The sequence below is a fragment of the Myxocyprinus asiaticus genome, chromosome 14, assembly GCF_019703515.2.
Source record: "Myxocyprinus asiaticus isolate MX2 ecotype Aquarium Trade chromosome 14, UBuf_Myxa_2, whole genome shotgun sequence".
Lineage (NCBI taxonomy): Eukaryota > Metazoa > Chordata > Actinopteri > Cypriniformes > Catostomidae > Myxocyprinus > Myxocyprinus asiaticus.
In genome coordinates this window covers 39,849,517-39,861,501 of record NC_059357.1, presented here as the reverse complement: position 1 = coordinate 39,861,501, position 11,985 = coordinate 39,849,517, and the positions used below count along the sequence as shown (strand labels likewise).

Below are 11,985 nucleotides of genomic sequence, written 5' to 3'. Positions count from 1 at the left end.
AAGGAACAAAAAGACGTCACTTCCTTAAACCATCTTGAAATTGCCTTTATATTATTACATTGTGTAAAATTATATTCACTCAGCATGAAATATACAGGAAGAGATAAATCTCAGGATTCCACCTTACATAAACATCCCACAGTGTTCTTTGATATGATGAGCTTTAATCCAGTCTCGGCATTTCCTGTTCCACAGCACCTCTAAAAATCATGCCATTTCCTTCACTGTATTTATTTTAATTTTTTTGTGCAGCTCACTTAAAGTCTAGAAATGGTGAGATGGGGCAAACATTGTCATGATGTCTCACAGTTCAGCCTTTTTGAAAAGCGTTATCTATAAATCTTGGTGAGTACCTATTTTAGCACCTAATACATCTCTCTCTTTATTCTCTCCTGGACAATTTGTGAATATGTTATTAATAAAAGTTAAAAAGTAATTTATAACAAATTATTTTGTAATAAATGTATTAATAATAATTATTATTTTTAGAAGAAGAAGAAGAAGAAAAGAAAACAAGAAAATATGCCTTAGGAGGATGGGCCAGGGTTTGTTGTCTGTTTACATCTGTCAGCCCCTTAAAACATATTTGCAACAGCCATTTGCCTATATTTGCTTGAAATATCCACAAAAATAATCCAGCTGTCAAATCGGACAGGATTTGCTGTTTGCGCACACACACACATAAACCATTTTTGCATGCACACACATGTGCTTAATTGTGGCATCAAAATGTTATGCATTCATCTTGTGTACATAAAACCCATTGTTCAATACCCTGTTGCAGTTCATTTATATTATTAATATAAAGTTTTGTAATCTTGAAAATGGTGGAAGTCTTCACTCACATGCTGGCAGAGAGCCCTACATCAGATTGAAGAATAATCTGATTGGTAATCTTTTTTATTGTTATGCTCACAGAAATAAGCTACGGGTTTAGGTGGAACAACAAAACTAAGGTCTAACATGTAATTTGCCCTTTGAAATGATAACAGTGGAAAAAGTTGGGGGGGAAGGGAGGTTGTTGAGAGGGGGGATAAGTTAGAGTGAAGCATAAGAGAGACAGATAGCATAAGAGATAGACATGAGCAAAAGCAGTCATCATTCGAGAAACATCAGTGCTGGTCCACTTAGTCTATCAATGCTCAGCACTTCCAAGGAGCAGCAACCACAGATGGGATGTTCAATTATCTGTACTACCCAATAAACCAGAGACAATTAAATATTCAAAAAGTTTGAATGTCGGAAGCAAGAAACTCAACGGTCGCTTGCCAGAAGCCAGGATTACTTTTCTCTTATGGGTATACAGCATGCTCAGAGAGCATCTTTGGCTCTCATTTTCAACTATGTGGCATTTGCCATGGCGATCTCAGCGGTCACCACCAGCTACTGGTGCGAGGGGACCAGGAAGGTGGCAAAACCCTTCTGCACGGGGCCAGTGAGAGTCAAGCAGTCCTACTGCATCCGGTTTAACAGCTCCAACATCAACGACACACGGCTGGTGCAGTACATCTACGAGACGGGAGAGGAGAAGTTCCTCATGAGGAAGTTTCACGCAGGTATCTGGTTTTCCTGTGAACAAACAGTTGACTTAATAGGTAAGACAGCAGTATCATTGGCTCATATAGATTTTTGACTGTATTGTCTGCAGAAGGTTGTAAGAGGTTGCAGTCCATTCAAGGTACATGTATCATCAGTATGTGTTCCATGGGAATTGAACTCATGACTTAGTGTTACTAGTGTCTTTACCCAAACAAGTGATTGTTAAAAGTGAAAGAACCTAATATTTTGACAATGTTTCTTGTGTCTATAGGAAACAAAAAGTTTTATGCATATTTTGTCATTAATATACTATAATTTTTGTATCCAGTTCATGCTGAGTAATGCCAGCCTTACAGTTACAGACCCTGACTTCTATTTGATGTGTTTGTTTACATCTGGAAGACTTATTTTTTAGGTTGTTCGGACCTAATTTATATTAGGTGTCTTAGGCTACTACGTAGTACAATACAATACAATGTACTTATTGTGTAACTACATGTTGTTCTGCAAAATTCCCACAAGATTCACATTTGCTGCTACTGAGGTTGAGGTATGGGTAGGTTTAGGGTTAGGGGTTAAATTAGGTTTAGGTTTTAGGGTAAGGGTTGGGGTAGGGTTTTGTTTAGGATTAAGGGTTAAGGTAAACAGTGTAACTAGAGATGTTGTTAAATGCAGGCACTTTAAATGTATGTACAATGCAACAACATGTATGTACTTAATAAATACATTGTATCAAATTCTTAAGTACATTGTAGCTAAAGTCACCTAATATAAAGTGGGTCCGGTTGTTTGCTCATCTGCAATACATCTACAGTATAGTATGTCTCAACTGTCAATAAATCATTCAACAGTTGTTTTTGGTCCTACCTGCAACCATGGAATTTTTATAGGACATGACAAGAAATATTTGAGAAAAATGGGTATTTTGCTGAATTTTGGAACAGCCACAAACTTGTAGATGAAATAATTGCAAGATATTGCCAATTATATAAATATGAACATATGAATTTTGTCACACTGTCAAAGTAATGTACATTGCCAGGTGGGCTTATGTACATTTTCAATATATAATGGGTACATATGCAATGCAAAACATAAAACATAGTGTAAAAGTACTCAACATCAGGAAAAGCAGTATACGCCATGGTAATTTATTTACAAGGTATTGGTAATTACAAAATAAACCAAAACTGCATACAGTATGTACTTGTGCCTTTAACATGAAAATGCAGATGTTGCTCACAATTTAAAAACGTATGTATTTGTTTTAAAATGGATTTAAAAGCAGTGTTTTACCAGAACTTTCTCTGTTTATAGGATTTAGCTGTAGGAAGTTTTTAGAGATCACACCTGATCATCAAAGAGGTGGGTAAGTAACACATGTTAGGCTACATGTTATTAAAATGAAAAATGGTATCATATACTGAGCATTGAAAAACTATTTACCCTAAACCAATTATTTCATATTACAATATTACAAATATAACACTGACATTTACTGTAGTTCACTGGATTACTGAAGTTGTTTAGATGTGTTTTATTTTATTACAATTTAAGATCCAAAAAAAAAAAAAAAAAAAAGGCAAATTCTGTTTAAGTATGCAGTTCTGTTAAGCTCTAAGTTTATAGATTTACACCATTTACACAAACTAATTTACACAGTTCCCTTACAATTGACCACTTTTGGTGAATCATTAAATTCACACAATAAAATCCCACGGTTAAGGAAGTGACATTTAGAATCTGAAGGACTCAGTGAAAATGCAAACTAAAGAGCATCCCAAATAAGTTCAAAGTTAAAAAAGCAAACATTTGGACAGTTTTACTAAGCAATATTCAAGCGTTTGGGGGTCTTAATGCAGACCGTTGGTTCCATTATCACAGGAAAAGACATCAACTTCAATTCACAGATACTGCCAAGAAAAGGTCATTGCATAAAATATTTTGTGTGAAAAGAGAGGTCAAAGGAGATCACTTTGAAGCAGCTAGAGTTCAGAAGTGATAATGAAGTAAAGCTACACCAATCAACCACATCAAGTGCTCTGTAAAATCCATAACTTACAAAACCACATCTAGAGCTGACCAAACAACATGATGGTGACCAAGTCAAGATGAAGAAAAACACTAGCTAGATGACTAGTGGGTCCAGTGGGTGGGGCCAGGAGTGTATGATTAAGCTAAGTAAGCTTAATCATAATAGCTAAGTAAACTAAGCTTATTACAAGGCTACCAACCAAATAAATGGGCATACTGTAAAAATATTAATTTGCATTGAAATGATGACCACCTGCTAATTGTCCAGCTTATTACAAGAATATTTGTCAAATAAATAAATAAATGGACATGAAACATTGATTTGCATTGAAATTATGTAATAATGTGAGAAGAAAAAAATTGCTGAACAGATGAATTCCACCTCCAGTTTGCATTGGAGTTCTGTTGGTGTTTATTTTGTTAAAAATGACTGCTCATTCTCCAGCTTATTACAAGACTACTTGCCAAATAAATAAATAAGTAGACATGAAACATTGATTTACATTAAAAGTATTGTATTAGCATACTTGTAGAGATTGCACAGTGATCCGAGAAGTAGGAAAGATGACTCGTTATAGCCAGAAGACCAGTCTGATATGACTTAATCCCCGGATATGCATTTGTTATTCAGAAATATCAGGCCACTAGATGGCACTATTGACCAATAAGAATCGAGTATTCCAAAGACCCGTGTAATAATAATGAATACACTGCCTGGCCAAAAAAAAAAAAAAAAAAAATGCACACTCTAATATTTCGTTGGACCTCCTTTAATTTTGATTACGGTGCGCATTCGTCGTGGCATTGTTTCGCCAACCTTTTGCAACATCACAACATTTATTTCCATCCAGAATTGCATTAATTTTTGGCCGAGATCTTGTATTGATGATGGGAGAGTCGAACCACTCCTTAAAGTCTTCTCCAGCACATCCCAAAGATGGGTTTAAGGTCAAGACTCTGTGGTGGCCAATTCATGTGTGAAAATGATTCCTCATGCTCCCTGAACCACTCTTTCACAATTGAGCCAAAAGAATCTTGGCATTGTCATCCTGGAATATGCCCATGCTGTCAGGGAAGACAAAATCCATTGATGGGATAACCTGGTCATTCAGTACATTCAGGTACTCAGCTGACTTCATTTTATTGCCACATAACGTTACTGAGCCTAGACCTGACCAATTGAAGCAACCCCAGATCATGACACTGCCTCTAGAGGCTTGTACAGTGGGCACTACACATGACGGGTGCATCGCTTCATGCACTTCCCTTCTTACCCTGATGCGCCCATTGCTTTGGAATAGAGTAAATCTGGACTCATCAGACCACATGGCCTTTTCCTTTTGCTCCAATCTTTATGTCCAATCTTTTTCAGTCCAATCTTTATACTCCCTAGCAAACTGAAGTCATTTTTTTCAGATTAGCCTCACTAACAAGTGCCTTTCTTGTGGCCACACAGCTGTTTAGTCCCAATCCTGTAAGTTCTCGTCACATTGTGCGTGTGGAAATGCTCTTACTTTCATTATTAAACATAGCCTGTGAGTTCTGTCAATTTTTTATGATGTGACTTCACCAAGCATTTTACTGATCTCCGATCCGATTTTTTTCGACCACATTTCTTCCGTGAAGCTGACAGTTCACCACTATCCTTCCAGGTTTTAATAATGCGCTGGACAGTTCTTAACACAATTCCAGTGATTTCAGCAGTCTCCTTAGATGAATTCTTTGTTTGATGCAGGCCAATAATTTGCCCCTTCTGAAACACACTAACATCTTTTCCACGAGCACGAGATACGTCTTCCGACATGGTTGTTTAAGAAATGAGAAGCTACACACTGCATAATTGTTGCCAGCTGAAACATATTAATCACTGCAATAATGATCCAATAATAGGCTCTTAAGTATCTGCTTATTTAAATCCAAACGCAACTTTTTTTTTGGCCAGGCAGTGTTTGTTACGCTTAAAATGTTAAAGTTCCAGGATACATAAATAGTCAATTGTGGAACCATTTGAAAGCTTAAAATCTGAAACTCCATCTCTTTTGCATTTATGTTACACAATAGATAAGACATAATACATATAAGCCCTCAGAGTTGCAAATAATCACCACCCTGAGGTGACAATTGAAATATGAAATGAACATAAAAGTTTTTAGATAGCTCTAAAATAGACAAGTCATACGTCAAATGAAAGCTCTCGTTCTCAGAAATGCGACTATTTAGTTTTATTGCCATAACACCACAGTTCGATTGATTATCAAACAAATTACGAAGTGAAATATGATCTCTGTAAAACAGCATAGAGAAAAGTTTCGTGTCTGGTCCGATCACTGCTTCTGTAAGCCCCAAGTAGACACAAACTCTATATCAGCTCTTACCTAAGGCTGTTTTCTTAAAAATGAGCCATTTCTACTTGTCTGTGAGCTTGCTTGGCTAAATAATCCAGTGTTATGTCTCAGATATCCAGAACAAATGATGCATTTCAGCATAAAAAGCATGATAAACAAATCACAGGCAAAATATGTTCTTGGCTATTGATGATGAAATATTATATCATAAAAATATTATCGCAAAGCTGAGGATCTCAGCTTTACAACAACACATAGATTAATCTTCTAGTGCACTCAGAGGCCGGATCACATAATTTAGGATCAGAAAATAGACTGAAAGCTCAGCAACAAGCACATAGTGCTCAGCTGCGTTAGAGCGCCACCTGCATTTCAGATCTGTATATTGCAATGGAAGATGAAAGAGGAAAGTGTCTTATTCCAAGTACTTGCTGCCATCTAGTGGAATAAAATAAGACTTTTTGAGGGGAGATAGAGCATACAGAACATGAATTATATGCTTGTAAAGTTATAAAATATTATTCATATACAATTAATATTCAGTATTTTTCAATTACTTCACTGTATTTGTGTAAGGTAAGCTTTTAAATTTGGGTGAGAAAAATTGCAGGCGGCAGCCAAAATGTACAGCATAGTTTAAGTTGTTTTAAATTACACTTTTTAGGTTTTAATAAATTGTTTAGAGCTCAACAGAACTCTGACTTCTCAGCTCCCCCACTTTTCTCTCTGTATCAGCTCAGATTAAATCTGCCTGAAGGAATGGATCAAAATCAAACCTGAATAGTTCGCAAAGTTGATCCTTATTTACAGTAAATATACAGCTGTCATTGCTAAAATTGGGTTGAATATTTAATAGAAAACAAAATACATTTTTAACTTTTAATAATATGACAATAAAGTGAAAGAACTGGTAATAGGGTTAACCATTTTTCCATGTTATTGTGTATGTTACCATATTTTATTTTCATTTTTAGAATAAAACTTAACAAGAAGAACTTTTGTTTGTGCGTATGCGTGCATGCATAGTTTTGCTTTTCTACCTTTTTCTTATTTTTTTCAGTAATTTTCCGTCTTTTTCTACATTCAGCACAACAGCAGAAAATTTTAATGGCAATTATTTGAGTAATTAAAAATCAGTTTACTATTTGTAAAAATATTAGTAACTCTCTTTGGAGAATAACATCTGTGCAATGGCAATTATTTACGGAATCTCTCTCTCTCTTTCTATTAGGAGTGCTTTGGCTTTGTATTGTGGCAGAGTGTCTGTACATTGCTCTGCTATTCACGGGTGGAGCTCTCATGGTCATAGAGATGTGTCCCTGTTTTAACATGATAAACAGACTCAAGCTCAGTGCCTTTGCAGCTCTGTGTACTGCTCTCTCAGGTAACTGCCCTACAAAAGGTGCATCAACTAAACGGCAATTTAAAATACAACAACTATTTAAAACTCTGGACTGAGTTTTTTTTTTTTTTACATATTTTGACATTATTTTTCTTCTAAAGATTTTTTTTTTTTTACACTATTTTCTTTTACATTTTCAACATGAGTACAGTCAAATTGACACTTTTCACAATTAGTTACATTAGTTGATTACAGTTGTAACTTTAATCTTGATTAATTATTCAATAAATTTGCAACCCTCCTAATTAAAATAGACATGCTTGATCAACATCAATTGATGAGCACAAATTTAAAACACATCCTTCTTTTTTTTTTTTTCTGGTTTGAGAACAATTTGCTGTTGGACTTGCGAAATATCCTCATGGTATCATTATACTTATGCTATAGAAATCATACATTGTATGTTCATATGTAGCATATAAAGTCAGAGTGTGTTTTGGATGGTGGGATGAGTCATCGTTTTGAACCTACTGTACGCCTGTCTATCTGTGATCTGTCCCAACAGCATGGGGATTTGGTGGTTTGTGCTGTAATCGGATTGGTGTGGGGGTAGTGGTTTTGGTACGTGACATGGCGAGAGGAGACCAACCTCCCTCCCCCTATATTTCTCTAATCCAGACGATTGTAGGAATGCTCACCCACAGACTCACTGCACATCAGCACCTGCCATTACAATAGCCAAAGAAAAAACAGTCAAATAAAAACAATAGCTACATTCATATACTATCAATACTTTCATCACAGTTAGTATAAAATAAAATAAAATAAAATAAATGATCTGAAAGGAATAGTTCACCCCAAAATGAAACCCTCTGATCATTTACTCATCCTTATACTGTCCCCAAATACCCAAAATGACTTGACATCCACAGTCTTCTTGGTGCTCTCATAAGAGAAGTATGAGCATTGACCAGACTCATGCCCAGTTGGGCTATATTGAAAATGCAGACACAAGTTCAAATTCTCTAGGTACTCTGTGTCACTTTTACAAGTGACCCAGCAACATATTTATTTATTTTTTTATTTTATTTTTTTGGATCATTTCTATGAAATTCTGCTTTAATATACTCAACCACACATAACTCCAGTAGACTCTCGTTAAAAAAAAGCAACGTTTTTCAGAGAAATGGCAGACGGCAACAGTTGCTAAGATAGGACTGGTCAGAAATGCTTTTAAGGAAAGGCTTAGTGAAGGGTCAGTTCTGCAGATAGCAGCAGAATTGAGAGGGGATGGCAAAGTATAGCACAATTCATTTATAATGAAGGGCAGGTGGAATGGAGAGCGGGTGCAGTCCCGTGAAACTGCATCGAATGAGTGGTTCTTTGTGTTCGCACTGTTTTTTTGAGAACTTTTAGGCATGTTTTAAAGCAGTGGTTCTCTTTTTTTATTTTATTTTTTGCGGTCATGCCCCCCTTTGAAACTTTTTTCTGTCATAATTTACTCACCCTCATCATTCCAAACCAGTATTTTAGTACCAGTTTCTTTAGTACCAGTATTAACCAGACTTTTTTTTATCCATGATACACAAAATGAGGGATGAGAGGATTGTGATTGTGACTGTCAAGCTCTAAAAGCACCTAAAAGGCATCCATATCACAGTGGTATATTTAAGTCTACTAAAGCCATATGATAGTGTTGTGTTAAGAACAGACCAAAATATAAATCTTAATTCACTGAAAATGTTCCTCTTCAACCATTTGAATCTGGCTCACACATGAAAAAACTGTCAGAAGTAACGTGTTAACGCATGCGATTAATTAAAAAAGATGTAATCACGATTAACACAATTACCGTTAATACAGCATAAACCAGTATAAACACTTGTTGGAAGGTCGGAACCTTTGTGATGTGTTGATGTGTCCACCCAGAATCATTACACTGATGCACACTTCTCAACACACCCACACATCAGCGCTTCCCTGTTAGTGATAAAATGAAAGAGATAGGACCTCTTAGAGATATCCGATGTACAAAACAAGCCCATATGGGACTTGTGATAGAAATTAAAGTATTTTTCAGCCTATGTAAGGCGCATTTTAATTACCACAGAAGCACATCAAGTCTTAACTATCACCAAAACGAAGAATAAGACATTTTTGTCTACAAGCACTTTTCATGTGGCGTTCAAAGCAGTGTTTGAAGCTGACGCAAATCATGAACGCAGCTTCACGATTGCTGTAGGAAAGCAGATAGCCACTGTCTACTGGCAGATTAATATTGTGGAGGATGAGAATTTAAGAGATTTAATGCCATTGCAGTGAAAATGCAAACTATGTAGGGACTAGATCTTTCAGTTCAGACTTTCGACTGACAGTATTACATTTTTCACATGAGCACAGCGCAGTGAGCGAAATTGCGCACACTGGTTCTTGCATGTATTGTTACCGCTTTAAATTTGAATGTGTGAAGACAAGATTTGAGAATTTTGAGAACCACTGTTGTAAAGGATTATTGTTTAGGACTGTGAAAGATTAATTTTGCCAAATAATTTAGCATACTTTTTAACTTTAGCTCATCAATTAATAATCCATAAATAGCCAAAGTTAATTTACTTCCTGTACCCATGTGTCTCTAAACATTTGGGGCTGAAAAGATTCAGGGCTACAGCTTCTTCAGCTCATGTATCTCCACACCTCAGATTCGTACTCCCAGTTCTGTGGTATTATATTTATAATTACAGCTTCTTATCAGTGTGGCATTCCACGCTGGACTGAGCTTGTTCTTATGCCAGCAGTCATTACAGCAAAACTCAGATTGCCATCTTCTGGATAAAGACAAGAATTACAACTAATGCCCAGTAACAGATCTTACATTTTTCTGTGCCCTAGGCCTTTTTGGGATGGTTGCCCACATGATGTTCACCACAGCTTTCCAGCTAGCTGTCAGTATGGGTCCAGAGGACTGGAGACCTAAGACATGGGACTACAGCTGGTCCTATTTGTAAGCTTCATATGCATGAAGGCAGATGCATAATCAAGATGTATTTAGCACATAATAAGTACATCAAAATCTGCAAATGTGTCAATTAGCCAAATTGTTTCTACACTACCAGTCAACCGTTTGGACACACCTAATTACTAGTACTATTTTACACATTTTAGAATAAAATGCAATAAGTTTTTGTCAGTAGGCCTACATTGTTCTGTTATTTTCTGTTACATAAATACATAAAATATTAAAAATAGAATAAATAAAAAGTTATACTGCTTGCAGGAGTAATGGTAATATATAATAGCTCACCCAAAAATGTAAAATTCTGTTATCATTTACTCACCCTCATCATTCCAAACCATTATGAATAATAGGAAAGTCATCAAAACAATGCAATAACCAAAAAGGAACCATGGGAACTATGTAGTGACCAAAACTCTCCTATATTTTATAGTATAGCCTTCTGCATCCTGGGAAGCTTATACAATATTCAAGGAGTTGGACACTTGTTGGTTGCTTTTCGCACACTATCCAGTCAAACTCATCCATTTAAAAAAAATCTAATTTGCAGTTTTAGTATTGTAGAAACATAAAAGAAACATTAGAAATTCATACACATGCACAATTTATATTTGTCTAGAAAACACCTTTCAAGTATGTAGCAACAGTATTAAAATCAAAAAGTTAAGATCACGAGGAACATAAATTCATTCAAGTTTGTCCAAACATTTGATTAGTGCACGTATGTGAATTCTAATTAGAACTCACTGTATAAAAGATTCAGGATTTTTGGATATGGTAAATGTTACAAGTTAGTTTTCTCCTCTACTCTTTCTCTTAGTTTGGCATGGGGCTCGTTTGGTACCTGCATGGGCTCGGCGGTCACAGCTTTAAACCGTTATACCAAAACCATCATCGAGTTTAAGTTCAAGCAGCGGACCATTGAGAAGAAAATGCGCATCAAGCAGAAGATTCTAGAGCTGGATGTCCCAGAAGACTTATGGTACATCACTTCATTGCCAAAAAAAGCAGACCAACACACTGTCCTGTCTGTGAATGGAATAGAGCCATCCTTCAACAACTCCACATTACTAGACTATGAGGGCAGAGAATACTGCTGATAGACAATGAAGCACACTGCTCCACTTCAAAGCAGAACTGTTTTGTGCATTTCTATCACAGGGCTTTTGTCAACAGAGCAGGATATGGGCTAAACAAAGTTACTTACGTGTTTCAAATATCAACTTTATTGATGATAATTCAGGTTTCAAGGAATAGGCTGGTTCACGCAAAAATGAAAATTTTGACATAATTTACTCACCTTCATGTGAGAAAGAAAGTTGTACAAGTTTGGAGCAATATGAGAGTGAAGTATGGTGATAGACCGTTCATTTTGTGGTGAACTATTCCTTTAAGGGAATAATTTGGTTCAGTTAAAGCTCTGTGGACCATCTGTGACGTGCTGTCAGTTATCACAGACAAAATTTTCGATTTGTCACTTACTGTAGTTGGTAAAAACAAACAAAAGTTGATATTACAGTAATGCAATCACAATGGAAGTCTATGGGACTAGGAATGCAGAGATGAATAATAAATGCATGAAAGTAGGCCTATAGCCACAATACTTAAACATTATACATATTAAAATGATGCTATTGTGATAAAATCACTTACTAAACTTTTTATGCATAGTTACTCGGGATGTCCCGATACAATTTTTTCTTTTTTTTTCT

The 11,985-nt window shown here is 35.9% G+C and overlaps 1 protein-coding gene across 1 annotated transcript; it reads left to right on the top strand.

Annotated features, from left to right (window-relative positions):
* Positions 1-1,294: 1,294 nt before the first annotated feature.
* Positions 1,295-11,373, top strand: LOC127452261 (germ cell-specific gene 1-like protein). Its single transcript, XM_051717606.1, has 5 exons — positions 1,295-1,595; positions 2,857-2,904; positions 7,150-7,302; positions 10,150-10,261; positions 11,094-11,373. Exons 1-5 carry the CDS (start codon positions 1,295-1,297, stop codon positions 11,371-11,373), a joined length of 894 nt encoding a protein of 297 aa, XP_051573566.1.
* Positions 11,374-11,985: the final 612 nt, after the last annotated feature.